At 38.5% G+C, this 19,138-nt stretch overlaps 5 protein-coding genes across 6 annotated transcripts; 4 read left to right on the forward strand and 1 right to left on the reverse strand.

Annotated features, from left to right (window-relative positions):
• Window positions 1–606: 606 nt before the first annotated feature.
• LOC145736517 (glycerol-3-phosphate phosphatase) lies at window positions 607–3,169 on the forward strand. The gene is made up of 4 exons (XM_081990977.1): window positions 607–984; window positions 1,034–1,171; window positions 1,223–1,572; window positions 2,689–3,169. Exons 1-4 carry the CDS (start codon window positions 724–726, stop codon window positions 2,867–2,869), a joined length of 930 nt encoding a protein of 309 aa, XP_081847103.1. The 5' UTR covers window positions 607–723; the 3' UTR covers window positions 2,870–3,169.
• Window positions 3,085–6,483, reverse strand: Cyp40 (Cyclophilin 40). Its single transcript, XM_081990975.1, has 7 exons — window positions 6,316–6,483; window positions 6,125–6,262; window positions 4,329–4,435; window positions 4,074–4,265; window positions 3,633–3,859; window positions 3,440–3,578; window positions 3,085–3,385 (listed from the first exon to the last, which is right to left on the reverse strand). The coding sequence occupies exons 1-7, from the start codon at window positions 6,371–6,373 to the stop codon at window positions 3,161–3,163; spliced, it is 1,086 nt and encodes a 361-aa protein (XP_081847101.1). The 5' UTR covers window positions 6,374–6,483; the 3' UTR covers window positions 3,085–3,160.
• Window positions 5,177–6,169, forward strand: LOC145736478 (uncharacterized). The gene has a single exon (XM_081990933.1). The coding sequence runs from the start codon at window positions 5,209–5,211 to the stop codon at window positions 6,100–6,102; it is 894 nt and encodes a 297-aa protein (XP_081847059.1). The 5' UTR covers window positions 5,177–5,208; the 3' UTR covers window positions 6,103–6,169.
• A 52-nt stretch (window positions 6,484–6,535) lies between the features above and the next one.
• On the forward strand, window positions 6,536–8,040 carry Ts (Thymidylate synthase). Its single transcript, XM_081990978.1, has 3 exons — window positions 6,536–6,687; window positions 6,738–7,425; window positions 7,479–8,040. Exons 1-3 carry the CDS (start codon window positions 6,680–6,682, stop codon window positions 7,686–7,688), a joined length of 906 nt encoding a protein of 301 aa, XP_081847104.1. The 5' UTR covers window positions 6,536–6,679; the 3' UTR covers window positions 7,689–8,040.
• A 4,035-nt stretch (window positions 8,041–12,075) lies between these two features.
• Window positions 12,076–18,528, forward strand: LOC145736258 (uncharacterized). Of its 2 annotated transcripts, XM_081990580.1 has the most exons (10): window positions 12,079–12,379; window positions 14,560–14,758; window positions 14,819–14,945; window positions 16,033–16,176; window positions 16,239–16,492; window positions 16,542–16,671; window positions 16,726–16,896; window positions 16,944–17,447; window positions 17,516–17,707; window positions 18,301–18,528. In XM_081990580.1, exons 2-10 carry the CDS (start codon window positions 14,606–14,608, stop codon window positions 18,456–18,458), a joined length of 1,833 nt encoding a protein of 610 aa, XP_081846706.1. In that variant the 5' UTR covers window positions 12,079–12,379; window positions 14,560–14,605; the 3' UTR covers window positions 18,459–18,528. The 2 variants fall into 2 exon arrangements, with proteins under 2 accessions (XP_081846707.1, XP_081846706.1); XM_081990581.1 differs by lacking the exon at window positions 18,301–18,528 and having other exon boundaries at window positions 12,076–12,379; window positions 16,944–17,443; window positions 17,516–17,701.
• Window positions 18,529–19,138: the final 610 nt, after the last annotated feature.

The raw sequence follows: 19,138 nt of genomic DNA on the forward strand, positions 1-19,138 counted from the left end.
GGGTGGTTCAATATACCAATTTGTAGCCCTTGAAATTGTCTTTTGATCACCCTGTATTACCATATATAGTAGAAGCTTTTACACCGGAATTTTTTTTTTAAAAATCATTATTTTGAATGACAAGTTTGACAGTTGTTTTTCCTATCAAGGAAAATGCTCATTTAAGCATGAAGTAATTTTCCGATACCCCTTTTGCATTTCTGTGTTTTGTGTACTAAAATCAAGTTTAAAAGTCTCCTATTCTACTACACCAATATGACGGCAAAAGAGGATGACGTAACAATGTACAGTGTTTCTCAAAGTGACGTCATTCCATACTACTTTCGATTTCGCTATATACATTTTAGGCTGGTAGGCAACCATAGTTACACTAACAAATAAATCTACCATGTGTCAAGTGTATTGGTAGTAAAACGAACCTAAAAATGCACTTTAACTGCTTAGAATCATTACCTACTGCAAAATTAAAGAGTGTCAGCTTAATTGAATATCCAGGAATAGTTAATAAAGATATTTTGACAGAATGCCAATAGAAATGTCGTTAAATAGTAGGCAACTGTACTTACACAAACGTTATAGGCAACCAGCCCAGATAACCTTATCAATAAGTAAGGTTAAGTTGCTTTTATCTTTTTTTTTTTTAAAGTGGTTCCACCAATTTACTCAATTTTCTAGTTGTTTACGTAACGATATTTCCGTAACCCTTTAGTGCACTAAATAAAAATGTTTCTCGCCTCCTCGCTCACCAATTTGGCGACGTTGTCAAAACAGGAAATCGACAAATTCCTGGATTCAATTGATACGGTGCTGTTCGATTGTGATGGGGTCCTGTGGCTGGAAAACGAGGTGATACCCGGTTCGGTGGAGGCGGTGAACCGGCTCAGAGAGTTGGGTAAACGGATCATGTTTGTGTCCAACAATTCCACGAAAATTAGAGACGAATTGGTGAGCAAAGCTCGAAGAATGAACTTTATTGTTGACAGGGTAATTTGTTTGTGGTTTCCTGCCCAAAAATTCCAAAGGAATGTTTTAGGATGAAATCATTAGTACAGCCTATTTAGTGGTACGCTATTTAAGCCACAAAAATTTCACTAAAAAAGTTTACTTGGTTGGATCCAGAGGAATTGCTCAAGAACTGGAAGCGGCAGGAATAAAGTACAGTGGTGTGGGGGTAAGTTGGTTGATTTTACTTAAAAAAAACACTAAAAACACTCTTAAACAGCCTGACGTTTTGCAAAACAGCGTCACTGTAACACTAGAAACTTTCCATCCCGATCCTGACGTTGGCGCAGTAATAGTGGGTTTTGACGAGCACTTTTCCTTTAACAAAATGATTAAGGCTGCCACTTATCTGAACAACCCCAACTGTCTCTTCCTGGCCACCAATACGGACGAAAGGTTTCCGGTGGGTGGGGATATTGTTGTTCCCGGTACTGGTTGTATAGTAAAGGCGATTGAAACGTGTGCCTTAAGGGAACCCATCGTAATTGGAAAACCCCACTCTTATATCGCTGATTGTTTGATTAAGGAGCACGGTGTTGATCCTGCTAGGACTTTAATGATTGGGGACAGGTAATAATTTGTCCGTTTACGTCAGCGGCTTGGAAGCTTAGTAAGCACTTAAGCAGTCATAACAAACTAAATGGGACCGCTCAACTTAACCTCTAAGCCGCTGACGTCCGGTGAGCGTAACCAATGGTTTGTGATTGCAGCGTTGCCAAACGTACTTTCTTTTTCCCGGGTAGTTAGTTGCTCTTGCTGATTTCCGGTTTGTTCTAATTGGCAGTGTTGCCAAGTTAAAATATTTAATGACAATAGAGTAGTCATTCGTTTTATGTTATTATACAGGGTGTCTTTTAATAGTTGTTAAAAATACAGATTTTTTATTTTTCTTAATAATAATCGTTAGATCACGTGGTTTTTAAGGATAATTTAGCTAAATAGTCACGTGATCATTGTCAAAATCATCAAATCGCAAAAACACTCTTTATATTAAAAACTACAAGAAAACGTTTCTAAACCCTGTATTTTGAAGACTATTTAGCTAGACTGTCACGTGACAATTGTCAAAATAACTGTCATAAATCTCAAAAACAAGTTTTATACCAAATACTGCAGAATACATTTCTAAACCCTGATTTTAGCAACTTTAGAGCATAGTTTGACAGTTTTGACGTTAGTGACAGTTGTCCCGTGATCGTAGAACATTATTTAGCTAAACGGTCACGTAACAATTGTCAAAATAACTGTCATAAATCTCAGAAACACGTTTTATACCAAATACTGCAGAAAACGTTTCTAAACCGTGTTTTTGCAACTTTAGAGCATAGTTTGACAGTTTTGACTTTAGTGACAGTTGTCACGTGATTTCAGAAGGCTATTTAGCTAGACGGTCACGTGACAATTGTCAAAATAAACTGTTAAATCTCAGAAAATCGTCTTGTTTTGAAAAATGTGTTTCTTGCAAATTCTAGTAAAATTTTGACAATTGTGACAGACATCACGTGGTTTTAGAGAATAACGGTAACTACAAAAACGGTAGACCTGGCAACATTGCCCACAATTTCAGCTCCGTCTCCTTGGCCGGTTGACAAGTTATTGGAAATAAGGTAGATCTACCCCAATCGGGGTAGTTTTGGCAACGCTGTTTGCGTCGAAAATGCGGCTGAATAACGTGACATATTTCAGATGCAATACGGATATCCTGTTGGGTACCCGGTGCGGTTTCCAAACCCTTCTGGTACTGAGCGGAGTGACTAAATTGGAGCAAGCGGTGGAATGGAAAAATTCCGGATCCAAGGAGGATAAAGAATTGGTACCGGACGCTTACTTGGAAAAACTCGGTGATATTCTAAAGTTAATTGACTGAAGAGAGAAAGAAATTGCAAAACAATGCTCTAGACAAAGATGGATATACTCTTTCAATGACTTGTGTCAAGTGTGTCAAACGATTGGTTTAACCTCTATCTCTCTCTAAGAGCATTGACTTGCAATATACCTCTCTTTTTTTACTTCTACCTCACTAAGGTGAAATTTTAGTAATTTATTTTAATTTATTTGTAGAGAACTTGATATTATATTGACTTGTTTTAAGGGAAGTTTATTATATTTAACAATTTGGTCACATAAACTACACATTCAAGACAATATAACATGGAATTTAAAAATTGTTGAACATTTTTTCAAAAAACACCTTTTCCTTCTCCAAATAAGCTTGTTTCTTCTTCTTGACCATTTCAAACGTGTTTCGAACAACCGGATCGTTTGGATGGAGTTTGTAGGCGAATTTCAGGTCTTCGAGCGCCTGATCGTATTCCTTCAACGCTAATCTAGCGCAAGCCCTCCGGAAGTACGCTTTACCGCTGTTTGGCTTCGCTTTCAGCACCTTAAAATGTCACTTTTTTTTGACAACTGACAGACTTGGCTTGGCAACGTTTACTTCCTCGCACGATTGAACGGCCTCGGCATTTTTGTTGCACTTTAGTCGGGCCGCGCTGATATTCAGCAACGCCTTGTACTTTATTTCCGCAAAAACCTCGCCGGACGCGTTCGTTTCAGTTCGGTACCATTCGATGTATCTTTCAGTAAACTGTCTGTGATTAAAACTGTCATCTTGTCAACTGTCAACCTACCGTAACGCTTTAGCGTATTTTCGTTCGGCCTCCGAATAGTTCCGATTGTGGAAAAATACGTTTCCTGATTGGTTGATGTTTTTCAACGCTTCCAATACGGTTTCGTTGTTGATTTTTGCGTCCCAATCGTTTGGCCACGCCGGATATACGTCAGACGTTCCGTCATTCTCTTCCATGTTCCACGATTCGTTCGGTTTGAATTGGCCGCAATTTGAAATTTCAAAATTCTAAAAATCCACACCGCACACCCCCCCAGTGACGTTGACAGAAATTGTTTTACTTGAAACGTCACAATGACGTTAGTTTGACAGTTGGTTTTAATTACGTCACGGTGACGTCAATTTGTTTTACTTGCACGTCACAATGACGTAGTTTGACAGTTGGGTAAATGGTAACTTGGATCAAATTACGTCAAGGTGACGTCAAAATTTGTTTACTCACAACTAATGGCACATCATTCGCTCTCGGATAATTGGACATGTCCAAAATAGTGTTGTAGCCTTTGACCACTTTGCCGATTATCGTGTTTTCGCCGTCCAAATGCGGACAAGTATCGGTGGTAATGTAAAATTGGGACGAATTTTTCTGTTTGACCTGGTCGCAAACCAAACCCACCAATCCAGCTTCGGTGTGCTGCAATGCAAGCGATTTTTGTGACCCCCCGCAAGAAATGCAATTTTAAAGGTGGTACGGTACTGTCAAATTATTATTTTCCCGATCGAAACACGGTCCGTATATGCTATCGCCTCCGCTGCCATCGTTATTAATTATGTCGCCACCCTGTACCATACACATTGGGAGAACTGCAAGAAAAAAACGAGAGTCAACTTTGACGCCCTCTAGCGGCTAAACGGGGCAACTTAGCCGAGCCCGCTCAACGTCACGTGATAGCCCCGTTCATTAGCTTTCTTTTGTTATACGGTGGTTTTATACAGAGTGTTTCAAATAAGCGAATTACGGACGATTTTTTGGAAAAGTGCACGGAATCTTAATCTAAATTAGGGATTTTCTGGGCCTACTATACTAACGGCGACCATTTTGGATTTTCCTCAGTGATTTTTTTAAACTAATTCGAACCTGGAGAACACAAATCTGACGTCCATTTTGCTCTAACTGGCACCGTTTCGGAGATGGCCTTGAAATTATGTCAATTTTGACACTTTAGGGCGTGGCACCCTTGCAAAATGACATTTTGACAAATGACACTTTACGTCATTTTTGTACTATTAACCTGAAGGTATTTAAGCAGTTGAGAATAATTTTGAAAAAAAAATTAAAATTTCTGAAAAAACCAGAAGGATCGATAATTGGACTGAGTCACAAGACAACCCCTAGTCTTTCTAGTGAAATGGTCACGTGACCAACTAACGCGTTCGTTTGACAAACTGACACATGTCACCTTTGTCGCCATCCTTGTCTAACTTTATGTGAAATTTTGAAATTTTCTACCTGCTGGATGTGTGGTGTGATTAAAAACGTTTTTTAGTTAAACTGGTGTAATAAACAATTAATAGGCAATTGACAATTAATTAAAAAAAGCTAATTATTGTGTCAAAACGCTTAAATTTACAGTAAAATGTGCGATTGCAACGACTCCCCCTTCAACAAACTGCGCGAAAGCTGGTCCAAGCACTTTGACTCAGAATCCCACGTTCAGTGCTCCTGCTGCTGCCAAAACCAAGCAAAACCCCCTCGGAAAGTTAAAGGTAAATTCGGGGTGGCCTACGTAATCGAAACTCCTTCCCGTAAATGCAAACCGTGCGGATGGGAAGTGGAATTCAACGACACCCCTTCTCAAATCGAAAGCAATTGCCGGAAAATGATGAACTGGATTACCTGCCCACCTTTAGGCCAAGATTGCTCCAAAGATTTGCTCCAAAAGTGCGCTAGATGTTGCTGTAAACAACAATCACCAAAACACTGTTGTTGCCCTAAACCAGAGACGAAGCAATGCTGCTGCAGCAGCAAAAAACCCAAAAAATCCCATCAAAAGTGTTATTGTTGTTCAACCACCAAAAACTACCCTTGCAGACCTAAATGTTCTTGCAACAGTGACTCGGAATCCTCCAGTGATGAGGGTTGCTGTTGCTCCAAACAAAAACGTGCCAACAAAAAGAAGAAAAACCAATCCACTGAACCACCAAAAGAGGAGAAAGTCAAGCAGTCAAAAAACTCGATTAGCCCTGCCTCAAACCCCGAAAAAATTAAAACACCCCCTAAACCACCCTTAGCACCGCTCAATCCACAACCAAAAAAAGAACCTGACAAACCAGTAGTTAACATCCCTGAAAGGAAACAAACCCCAGAGATAGGAGGTGTAGAAGCAATTAATAAGGAAAATAAACCTCCTGTAACAGACCAATTTGTGCCAGGGCCAAAAAGAAGAAAGCTGGAGCGCAAAGAACTGTTAAAACTCATAAAAGAAGGGAAAAAAGAGTTGGAAGCTGTCCGTCCCACCCCAAAATCCTAGTAAATGTTTTTGTAACTGTTACCTTTATGTATTTTAGAGCCTTTGAAATGTAAAGGTTTTCCTTGTTTGCCCAGTCCTTTCTCACCGGTGCACAAGCACCGGAAATTCTCCACCGCCATCGGAGCTAATTTTCGGTCCAGTTCAAAAACCGCGCGACCCCCTGTAAAAGAAACTGTTTACCAACCAAATGGGGGCAAGTAGACTACTTCTTACCTTTCACCCCATTAAAGCTAAAATCAAAATACACATGTACAATGTCTTTTTCCTCCATAATTTGTTTCAAATCAACAAACTGGGATTACAGGACCAAAGTATTTTTCCTTAAATTTTAAAGAAAAAATAAAACATTTTAATGACAGAACACTAGTTGGTAACTGTCAAAAGTTTCTAACCTCACAATTATTAGAAGAGAATTGAACCTAACCCTAATTAGCAAACTGTCAGATAGGGGAGGTAGGACTAAATTGTTGTCAAGTGTCCTACGTCAACCACACAGTTAACCTAAAAAGTGCAAAAATTGGCGGGAAATTTTACTAATTAAGTTGTAGTAGTTTTAACAAATAAAAACTAAAAAAAAATGAATGGGTAAGTGATGTTACCACTAATGTATCACCTATCCACCGCTTAGCTTTCAGTGATTCAATCACAAATGGTGGTAAAAACCACCAGCACGAAGAGTTGCAGTACTTGAATCACATCAAACTAATCCTAGACAAAGGTGTGAAAGTGGTGGATAGAACCGGAGTGGGCACCTACTCTCTGTTTGGGGCCCAAATGCGTTACTCTTTACGCGACAACGTTTTCCCGCTACTGACCACAAAACGAGTCTTCTGGAGGGCGGTGGTGGAAGAATTGTTGTGGTTCATCAGGGGCAGTACCAACGCTTTTGAGTTAAGCGACAAAAACGTACGTATTTGGGATGCGAACAGCACGCGAGAGTTCCTGGATTCGGTCGGTTTAAACGATCGGGAAGAGGGAGACTTAGGTCCAGTTTACGGGTTCCAATGGAGGCATTTTGGAGCCGAGTACAAGGGAATGCGAGCGGATTATACGAATAAGGGCATCGATCAACTGACCCACGTAATCAACACCATAAAAACTAAACCTAACGATCGTAGAATGATCATGTGCGCTTGGAATCCTGTTGATATCCCCCAAATGGCTTTACCGCCTTGTCACTGTTTAGTGCAGTTCTATGTGGCTGATGGGGAACTCTCCTGCCAGTTATACCAGAGATCCGCGGACATGGGTCTTGGTGTACCTTTTAATATTGCCAGTTATGCTTTACTCACCTGTATGATTGCCCATATTACCAACTTAAAGGTAATTATGTTGATTTTTGGTGTTGTAACGTTTGTAATACATGTAAATTTCAGCCTGGTGAGTTTGTCCATACTATGGGAGATAGTCACGTGTATTTAAGTCACGTGGACGCCCTCAGAGAGCAAATAACCAGAAAGCCTAGACCGTTTCCGCTACTGCGTATCAAGAGGATCGTGGAGAATATTGAGGATTTTCAGACTGATGATTTCGAATTAATCGGGTATAACCCCCATCCTAAGATAGCTATGCAAATGGCTGTTTAATTGCCACAAGTATTTTTAGAATAAGTTCGTTTACCTACAGCAAAAGGGTCATTTCACCAAAAACTCGTTTTTTAGCTAATTTTCGGAAGGTCACGTGACTGTTTTTTTTTGACAGATGTCACCTGGACTTTGCAGTGTTGCAAGCTCTAAAATTGCATAATGAAAGTCACCTGTATTTTGCAATTTAAGTTTTTGCAACTGTCTAAATTTTATTAATTCAATTTATGGAAATTTGGAAAAATTGGATCTGAAAATTCAAAAATAATTAGTTTTTTACTATTAACTTGAAGGTATTTAGTCGGTTGAGGTTAATTTTGAAAATAAAAAATTTTCTTTTGAAAATTCTTGACAATTCTAGTTTTTAATTTTTCAAGGTCAAACAGTGCATGGTGCCAAAAAAGTGTATTGAAGGTAAAAGTTGGATCCCATCAAGGTGTATGTTGTGGTAAAAACTTCAGACCTCTAACCTGAAACGTTCCTGAGATATTGAGCAAAAACTGCAAAAAAACGAGAGTCAAATTTGACGCCCTCTAGCGGCTAAACGAGGCAACTTAGCCGCGCCCTCTTAACGTCATGTGATAGCCCCGTTCATTAGCTTTCTTTTGTTTTCCGGTGTGTTTATACAGGGTGTTTCAAATAAGCGAGTTATGGACGATTTTCTGGAAAAGTGCACCAAAATTTCGCTCAAATTGGGAATTTCTGCTTTCGAGGACGGTGGTCAAAGTAGGCTGCTAGAGCAAAAACAATTGAATATCGATACAAACATTTTACATCAAGTAGGCCTAGAATTTGACGTAGATTCCAAAAATCGGTTTGTTGTTCAAATTTGGGACACCCTGTATACTGTATACTGATTGATTATCTAGGAAAGATTGGATTTGGATGGAAGGATGTTAAAAATTTATTGAATCACCGTGTAAACTACTGTGTGTGTGTTTTTACCTAAAACGTCAAATAATTGAGTTATTTACTGTTAAAACTGAGTTGTTTGATTTTGACAGTTTTTACTGTGACAGTCCATAACTTTGTTATTTTTACAGTTACAGGGTGGTTCAATATACCAATTTGTAGCCCTTGAAATTGTCTTTTTAAATTCATATTATTCAAACAGACATTAAAGGCATTTCGAGGTATTTCAAGGTAATATGAGGCATGTTGAGCAATAACGAAGCATTTCAAGGTATTTTGTAGGCAAAAAGGCATTTTGGTGTACACAAAAAATTACCCCTCGAAAAATTCTAAATTGCGCCCTAATTTAACCTTCCTGTCTTGATTTTCATCTGCATATACAGGGTGGTCCAGTGTCCATGGCGGAAGTATATAAAAATTTCATTTTTGTTTTTTTTTATCCAGTGATGTAGGGCATGACAAGATAACAATACATAAAGCAAAAGCTAAAAAGACATATAAAACTGTAACCCCCTGTATTTCTTTTTAACGAAGCTTTTCTCGAATACAGTTTATAATGCAAACTCGTATTACTTTTCGCTCTCTCTAAAGTTTCCGCAATGGAAACCGAACCACCCTGTATAATCGGTGCCCCATTTACGACCTTTTTTGAATGAAAAAGAACACAAAAGTTTTACACAATAACAATAATTGTGAAAAATACCATCACGCATAAACTTATTCAGCTAAAATTACGAAATCGATAGTCTTATCGACTTTAAAGAGGTTCAGGCGAGGTCGTTTTCCCAATTTGGTAACTCGTATTATCTGGTTCGTTTAATGAGTTCAAAATTGAGAGTAAAAATTGGCTTTTTTCTGTTATTGATGCGATAAAGTCGTGGTCAGAAACCTACTGGAACCTCGGTGATATGAAAACATCAAACATTGTTTTGTGCAGATAAGAGTGGTCATGCGGTTTCCTATTATCGTGTAATTAATAACCGACCGTGGATAAATCAAATCAACTTTGATTACTGAGTTTAGTTGAATGGAGCAGTGTTGCCAAGTCGAAATATCAAATGACGGTAGAATAATCAGTCAAAAAACGGTAGATCAAAACAAATTCGTTCATTTTACATTATTATATACAGGGTGTCTTTTAATAGTAGTTGTCAAAAATTTTAATTCTTGTTATAAAAACTGTGGTGTACTTCAAAAATACAGATTTTTAATTTTTTCCTTTACAATTGTTTTGTTTTTAAGTTTTGACATTAGTGACACATTTCACGTGGTTTTAAAGGATAATTTAGCTGGGCAGTCACGTGACCATTGTCAAAAATTTCAAGAAAATCTGCATTGCAATTTGCAAGAAAACGTGTGTTTCTAAACCCTGACTTTTTGCAACTTTAGTCTTTAGAGCATGGTTTGACAGTTTTGACGTTATTGACAGTTGTCACGTGATTTCAGACGACTCTTTAGCTAGACGTCACGTGATAATTGTCGAAATAACTGTCATAAATCTCAGAAACACGTTTTATACCAAATACTGCAAGAAACCGTTTCTAAATCCTGATTTTTGCAACTTTTGAGCATGGTTTGACAATTTTGACGTTATTGACATTTGTCACGTGATTTTGGAAGACTATTTAGCTAGACGGTCACGTGACAATTGTCAAAATAACTGTCATAAGTCTCAGAAACACGTCTTGCTTCCAAAATTGGGTTAAGTATTAACCCAATAAGTAATTATTGCAAATTCTAGGCAATTTTTGACAGTTTCGACGTTTAGTCACAGATATCACGTGATTTTTGGAAAACAATTTAACTAGATAGTTACATGACCACTGTCAAATACTACAAAGTTTGGTACAGTCAGAGAGAAAAGTGGTGTCAACATTTGAATTGCCAGACAGACAGTTTGTAGAGACAGTCATGGACAAAATGTCGCCTGTAAAACCCACTTGGAGTGAGAAAATGACAGGTTTAAGTACATTTTTGAAATCCTCATTAAATTTCCTATCCAATAACCTAAAAAACACTACAAAGTTTGGCACAGTCAAGGAGAAAAGCTGCATCAAAGTTTGAACTGCCAGAGAGACAGTTTGAAAGGACAGTCAGGGACAAAATCGCCTGTAAAACCCACGTGGAGTGAGAAAATGACAGGTTTAAGCACATTTTTGTAATCCTCATTAAATTTTCTATCCAGTAACCTAAAAAACACTACAAAGTTTGGTACAGTCAGGGAAAAAAGCAGTGTCAAAGTTTGAACTATTATAGAGACAGTTTTAAATGACAGTCAGGGACAAAATCGATTGTAAAATCCACTTGGAGTGAAAAAATGACAGTTTTAAGCACATTTTTGAAAACCTCATTAAATTTCCTATCCAATAACCTAAAAAACACTACAAAGTTTGGTACAGTCAAGGACAAAAGCTGCATCAAAGTTTGAACTGCCAGAAAGACAGTTTGAAAGGACACTCAGGGACAAAATCGCCTGTAAAACCTACGTGGAGTGAGAAAATGACAGGTTTAAGCACATTTTTGTAATCCTCATTAAATTTTCTATCCAGTAACCTAAAAAACACTACAAAGTTTGGTACAGCTAGGGAGAAAAGCAGTGTCAAAGTTTGAACTATTATAGAGACAGTTTTAAATGACAGTCAGGGACAAAATCGATTGTAAAATCCACTTGGAGTGAAAAAATGACAGTTTTAAGCACATTTTTGAAAACCTCATTAAATTTCCTATCCAATAACCTAAAAAACACTACAAAGTTTGGTACAGTCAAGGACAAAAGCTGCATCAAAGTTTGAACTGCCAGAAAGACAGTTTGAAAGGACAGTCAGGGACAAAATCGCCTGTAAAACCCACGTGGAGTGAGAAAATGACAGGTTTAAGCACATTTTTGTAATCCTCATTAAATTTTCTATCCAGTAACCTAAAAAACACTACAAAGTTTGGTACAGCTAGGGAGAAAAGCAGTGTCAAAGTTGGAACTATTATAGAGACAGTTTTAAATGACAGTCAGGGACAAAATCGATTGTAAAATCCACTTGGAGTGAAAAAATGACAGTTTTAAGCACATTTTTGAAAACCTCATTAAATTTCCTATCCAATAACCTAAAAAACACTACAAAATTTGGTACAGTCAAGGAGAAAAGCTGCGTCAAAGTTTGAACTGCCAGAGAGACAGTTTGAAAGGACAGTCAGGGACAAAATCACTTATAAAACCCACTTGGAGTGAAAAAATGCCAGGTTTAAGCACATTTTTGAAATCCTCATTAAATTTCCTATCCAACAACCTAAAACCATAATGGCAATAAAGTAATTAAAAACGGTAGATTATATACGAAAAAAAACAGGAGAACGGTAGAACAACTACAAAAAGGGTAGATATATCGTTTTAACGGTAGTCCTGTCAACGTTGAAATGGAGAATCGATACTGGATCGGTTACGTTTGTCTAGCACGTGCTCGTCATTGAAGATAATTGTTTTTGGTGCGGAGCCAATCAAACCAAAAGCTATTTCAGTTCGCATCTGTTGCATATTTTTCCGTCAATCACAACCAATAATTATTCAGTCAGAATGTTATACATTTAAAAACTGATTATACACCGAGTGTTATCGTTGAAAAATTATACATTTTTGCATTACAAAATGATTACTGTTTTCCGTGTGTAACCAAGATTGACTGACCAAGGACAGTAGTGTGGCGGTGAGGAGCACCAAGTGCGGACGTTTCACGAGGTTGTACCGCCGGTGATGGTTTTAAGTGGGTGCTGATGGTGCGTAAGGATCAAAGGTAAACGTACCCAAGGAAACGTTTTGTAATCCCACATTTTTTGGCAAGTCACACCGCATAACCAGCAAATCTAATCACTTTTTTTGCCGTCGAACGGATTGTAGAGAGATAAGTCATATTTCGATAAGATACCGTTCTGCTGAAACGGATTTACCGGAAAAGTTTCTGTTACGGTTGGCGAAAGCAATTAAATACAATCGCAAAACGATCCTGTAGTAGTACCCATTTGTGCAGTTATAGTGTGAGACGTGTCTGTGTTATAATAATTTTCTTCAAGTAAGTTTCCGTTTGTTAAGTGTGATAAATAAAATAATATAGTAATATCAGAGCACTCTCTGTGCTCTGAAATGTTTATTTATAAACAATTCGTTTGTTTTAAAATATTCTCTCTCTGTCTTTTACCATTGTACCCTGTATATTCAGAATTGTTATTTTACTAGATTAAATTTTATCAAACGTTACAATTGTAATAGACGTCACAATAATTTGTTAATTTAAAAATCGGCCGTAAAAGTTGATTTCACAAAAAAAATAATTTTAAAGCCGGACCTGGCGTTTTGATCTTTTAAATAATGGTGGGAAAACAGCGATATAAAAGAAACCTGTAATGAAATTCGTACGCGAGCATAAAGTAAATTAACTTCTGTAAACTGCGGATAGATGGAACTATTGTAGTTTCCAAAATAGGTGAGAATTCATTTCATAAGCAATATCTTACTATATTTGGTTAATATACAATGCTTTTACACTGGGAAATTTTAAAATTACACTAACCATAAGGAAAGAGGGAATATACAGTGGTCATGTGACCAACTGTCGCATGACGTCACGGACACGTTGAGAGTCCTAAAAAAATGCGTCTGTACGGTCCAAATTTGTTTGAAACTGCTTATTGACATTTTAATGGGATTTATCATAATAAAACATACTTATTAGAAGCAAAAGTACACCTTATTGATACAAATAAGTGTCCCATGTAAAATAGTGGTATTTTGTGGGCTTTAAACCAAACAATGACTCGAAATTCTCATATCTGGTGATAAATCAAGCTGTAAACAATCCAACTAAACCACTCCTTACATCGTAAATCTTATAATCACTTATACAGGGTGGTCCTAATTAATATAGTATAGGATACGCTGGAAAGGTAGAAAGTACATAAAAAATAACCGCCAAAGTGTCAAGAAAAGTGGCCTCTTTCGGAGCTAGCAAGCCCTAAGTACATGTCCCAAGAAAAAAAAGTAATCTAAATTAATAAACTAAAATAAAACTCTTCCAGAGGTTTTTGGAAGCTTCTAGGCTATTTCAAGAGCATTAGTAAGCTTCTGTGCTTTTTTAGGAAAAGTTGGATGCTTTTAAACTGTTCTAGACGCTTTTTAAAGCTTCTAGACTGTTTTAGACGCTTTTTTGAAGATTCTGGGCTGTTTTAGAAATAGTTTGAAGCTTCTAAACTGTTCTAGATGCTTTTTGAAGATTCTGGGCTGTTTTAGGAACAGTCTGAAGTTTCTAGACGCTTTTTGAAGCTTCTAAACTGTTCTAGACGCTTTTTGAAGCTTTTAACATGTTTTAGGAACATTTAGATGCTTCTAAACTGTTCTAGACACTTTTTGAAGCTTCTAGACTGTTTTAGGAACATTTGGATACTTCTATACTGTTCTAGACGCTTTTTAAAGCCTCTAGGCTGTTTCAAGAGCATTAGTAAGCCTTTGGACTGTTTTAGAAACAGTTGGAAGTTTCTAAACTGTTCTGGAAGCTTCTAGACTGTTTTAGGAACATTTGGATGCTTCTAAACTGTTCTAGACGCTCTTTGAAGATCCTGGGCTGTTTTAGGAACAGTTTGAAGCTTCTAGACGCTTTTTGAAGCTTCTAGACTATTTTAGGAACATTTGGATGCTTCTAAACTGTTCTAGACGCTTTTCGAAGCTTCTAAGCTGTTTTAGGAACATTTGAAAGCTTTTAAACTGTTCTAGACTCTTTTTAAAGCTTCTAGGCTGTTTCAAGAGCATTAGTAAGATTCTGGGCTGTTTTAAGAATGTTTGGCGATTGTTCCACCCACACTCACACGTGACATCGTCAAAAGCTGCGCTCCTCCGCTAGGGGGCACTTTTTCGACTGCAGTTTAGTTTTACTTTACACTTGAATCAATTTGAACCACCCTGTATTTGATAATATACTTTCAGGTGACGGAACAGTTAGAAAATTTGGATTATCGACCAATTACCAGTAATGGAGCAAAAAATAATCAGCGATGACCGACCTAAGATAGTGATAAGCGCCCCCCAGCCCCGAAGACGACGGCTCCGAGTGTCCGATCCGGATTTCGAGCCCCCAGACGGGGGTTGGGGCTGGTTGATCGTGTTTGCTTGTGGATTCAGTAACGTACCGGCTCGTTGTTGGTTAAAAATCGACGAGATTTGCTAACAAAACGTCAAATTTCAGTTGAGTACGTTCCCAATGTTCCAACAGTTTGGTTTAGTGTTCAAAGCCCGTCTGAGTACACTGCAAATCTCCAGGGCGGAAACCACAGCGATTATCAATATGAATTCGGCTTTTAATGCTGGAATGGGTGAGTCCATCGCCTACTATACTAGAAAGCCTAGAAGGTGCGCTGTCAAAAATTCCAATATGGCGGAAATAGCGGTGACAGTTTGCGTTTGTTTGTATTGTGGAAATTTAGTTTTTTGAGGATTAGATGAATTTTTACCGGAAAAACCGGATCTTAACCGGATATTTAACGAGAATTTCACGGGCTACACAATGATCAAAAACTAGACCTCTGTAACTGTCAAAATGGCGGATATACGAGCTGTCAAAGTTAAGAGAGTAAAATTAAGGTTCCTCATACGATAACTCTCTAATTATTACCAGTTGCGATAACTCTCTAACAAGGGATTTAAAGAGGATTTTACGGGCTACACAGTGCTCAAAACTAGACCTATGTAACTGTCAAAATGGCGGAATTACGAGCTTCGATTTTCAAAACGTCAAACTCACTGATGACGTGCATCGCTCCCATTAGTGCCCTGGACCATAGACTTCCCATTTTAGATTTATTGACACACTCTGTATATAAGGGAAATCTATTCCGTAGTTGCCTTGGCGGGTCTGGTGGTCTAAGAAATGCCACAACCTTCATGGAACAAACAGAGGGTGACGTCATGTTGACGTAATTTGACATTATCTTAATCTAACCAACTGTCAAATTACGACATCGTGACGTCACATTCCCTCTGTTTGGTCCATAAATCTTTAACGATTTGAAGACATTTAATTTCAAAAGGAATTAGAAATTGACATAATGGACTTCCCATTTTAGATTTATTGACACACTCTGTATATAAAGGAAATCTATTCTGTAGTTGCCTTGGCAGGTCTGGTGGTCTAAAAAATGTTGATGATACTATTCTTGAACGCAGGAAATTCTCAAGAGAAGTGTCGATAGAATGTCACAGAAGAAGCTGACAATAACGGGCTTCTGTCACATTCTATAGGTCTTTCTCTTGATAACTCTCTTCCCTCGTTTCAAGCATACGCACTCTGGACCATATAAAACGAAAAACTTTAAAAGTGACATTTTAAGCTTTCTAGTATAGAGGGCGGTGGTTGGTTTATAGATTAAGGGTCAGTTTTATAACTATTTACATTTTGTGCAGGTTTACTGAACGGGCCAGTTTTTCGAAAATTCTCTTACAGACAGGTGGCCATGTGTGGGTCACTTTTGGTCGCTTCCTCTTTGTTTCTGTGCCAGTTTTGCGACAGTTTTTGGGGCTACATAATACTTTACTCAGCGTTTTACGGTAAGTTAAAGTTAGTTTAACCCACTCCAGTTCGGGTTAGTTAACTCAAACGCAATTTCCAGGCTCTGGTATTGGTGTAACTCAATCATCCAACGCGCTGGCCTTAAACACCTACTTCAGGGAGAAACGAAGAGTGGCCACCGGTTTCTCCTGGACAACGACCGCCCTGGGGCCGATAGTATGGCCCTACATTATCGTAGCCCTGAACCACGAGTACGGTGTCAATGGGACGGTACTGATATTCGCGGGGTTCGCGTTGCACGCCTTTGTGTGCTCTTTGCTCTTACAACCGGTGGAATGGCACACCAAGTTTCGGGTAAGTCACCCTATAAAAGTAAAAGTTTAAAATTTAAATGTGTGCGCAGGATATGAATCCTGAATCGGCAGCTTTATTGGAAAACGGTAAAGCCAAGAAGAATTGGGACAAAATACGCCGGAGTACTAGCATGATTTCCAGTCAGTATTTGCAAAACGAAGATGACCCTGTACATACTGGTAATGTACCACTTTTCCACACTCTTACAACACTAAAACTAGAAAACTTTTTAGGATACGAAATTACGGATCCTGGTACTCCAATGATGATCAAATACAACGATGGGTGGTACTCCAGGTCGAATATGGGTTCCAGGTTGTCACTAGCTTCAAACAGTAAAAGTTCCAAACCCAACTCCAAACCAATGTCGTCAAAACCCTCCACAACTAACCTACCAGAATCTGGTAGGTAACCCCTTTCCACCAACCGCTTGAACTAAGTAAAATTCCAGGTAGGGACAGATCGAATTCCCAAGGAAAACGAAAAATTTCTCAAATAAACAAACCCGCAATTGCGGAAGAAATTGAACCGCAAGAAGATCATTCCTCAAAGGAAACAGGAGTCCTACAGGAAGCGGCGAAAATTCTGACTGAGTACAAGGAAATTAAAAAAAGGGACCAAACCACCAAATCCCTGGAAGAGGACAAGAAGATGAGCATATGGAGGAAAATCTCCATTTTCTTCGACTTTGAACTGTTTAAAGATCCGATTTACGTCAACCTGATGCTGGGGATTACGGTGGCCAATTTTGCGGAATTGAATTTTTCCATTTTAACTCCCATGGTACTGCAAGAGTTCCATTTCGGGGAGTACCAAGTGGCTACTTTTATGTCGTTGCTAGGCGCCACCGATATTGTTGTCCGGTTTTTCATACCGTTTATCGCCGATCGAATCGGATGGGAGAACAAAACGTTATTTTTGATCGGCGTACTGGCCATGGCTTTGGGACGAGTAAGTAAGTAGTGGATTTGCCGCTTTCTGTTGTCAAACGGTCCTAGAATTTTGACATTTGACACATTCCAGTTCTGGTGCACACGCAAACGTACGCGTGGGGCTTAGCGGTGGCCGTCATCATTGGTGCCGGAAAAGGACTGAGAACCATCTTTATGGCGTTGGTTATACCGTCCTATGTGCCGTTAGAAAGATTGCCAGCGGCCTCCGGACTACAATTGGCAACCAGTGGTTTACTCTTTATAATACTAGGACCAGTTGTCGGTGAGTATTCCAAATTTTCGGGCTAAAGAAAAGTAGTAAAACATTTCACGGCCTACTTGACGATGCGCTGTATGGCTGGTTGCCTATTACAAAATGTCAGAATAATCAATCAAGAAGGCTTAGATTTTGACAGGTTCAATACAAATTAAATTTTTAAAGACTTTTTCGATGCAAATTCAACTTTCAAGCTCAAAACTCAACGTAGGCCTGCAATTCAGTCGTTTCCACGTAAAATTTTGAATAAATTAAGACTAAACACTCTAAGCAGGGTAGTAGGAAATTTAAATTAGGAAAAACCACTGCAATATCGTACTTACCCTCATTTTCCTGCACTCATTCAAGGTAAATACACTAAATACAGCGATTTATTAGCACCAGTCCGAAGAAACACGACAAAAATCCCCCGAGAGTCACGTAATTTGTCGGAACAATTTTTTAGCGACGCACCATGACCGCGGCCAACTTGATCAGCGTCAGCTGACAGGTTGCCTATACTAGTCTCTGTCTAACTCGGTGCACAAGAGAGAGACAACTAGATTTGCTGTTTTCTGTCAAAATGTACTACAGGGTGTTACATTAATATTTTTGTATAGGTTGGATCCGAGACGCGGTAAACAATTACGTGGTAACGCTCCACTTACTAAACCTCTGTACTTACGTGACAGCGGTGGCGTGGATAATCGAGGATTTGGTGACGAAAAAGAGGACAGCGGCGGACAAACCGAATAAATCGTTTAAAACGCCCAGATGAGTTTTAATTTCAGGATGACTGTGGGTGATATTTTTTTAATTTAGTGAAAATATACTTTTTTTTGGTTAAATCTTGGCTTTTTTTCTCTATAATTGGCAACCGGTGTGGTTTGAAAGGCTAACAAAACCAACAACAATAGCAGATTATTAGGTGTATCCAGAAAAGTAGTACAAAATTTCATAGCCTACTTGACGATGCGTTGTATGGCCTGGTTGCCTATAAGTTGCAAACACCTTCCGTCCTTGTCTATTACAAGTGACTAGACAAGGGCCGGCCAAAATGTCACAATATACAATCAAGGAGGCTTGGATTTTGATAGGTTGAATACAAATTCAATTTTTAAAGACTTTTTCAAAGCAAATTAAACTTTTAAACTCAAAACTCAACGTAGGCCTGCAATTCACTCGTTTCCACGTAAAATTTTGAATAAATTAAGACTAAACACTCCAGCAGAGCACTACGAAACTTGAATAGTGAAAAACCACTGTATTACCGTACTTACCCTCATTTTCCTGCACTCATTCAAGGTAAATACACTAAATACAGCGATTTGTTAGCACCAATCTGAAGAAACACGACAAAAATCCCCCGAGAGTCACGTAATTTGTCAGAACAATTTTTTAACAACGCACCATGACCGCGGCCAACTTGATCAGCGTCAGCTGACAGGTTGCCTATAC

Source organism: Ips typographus, linkage group LG12 (assembly GCF_016097725.1).
Source record: "Ips typographus isolate SLU linkage group LG12, UJ_Ityp_2.0, whole genome shotgun sequence".
In the NCBI taxonomy this organism is placed as follows: domain Eukaryota; kingdom Metazoa; phylum Arthropoda; class Insecta; order Coleoptera; family Curculionidae; genus Ips; species Ips typographus.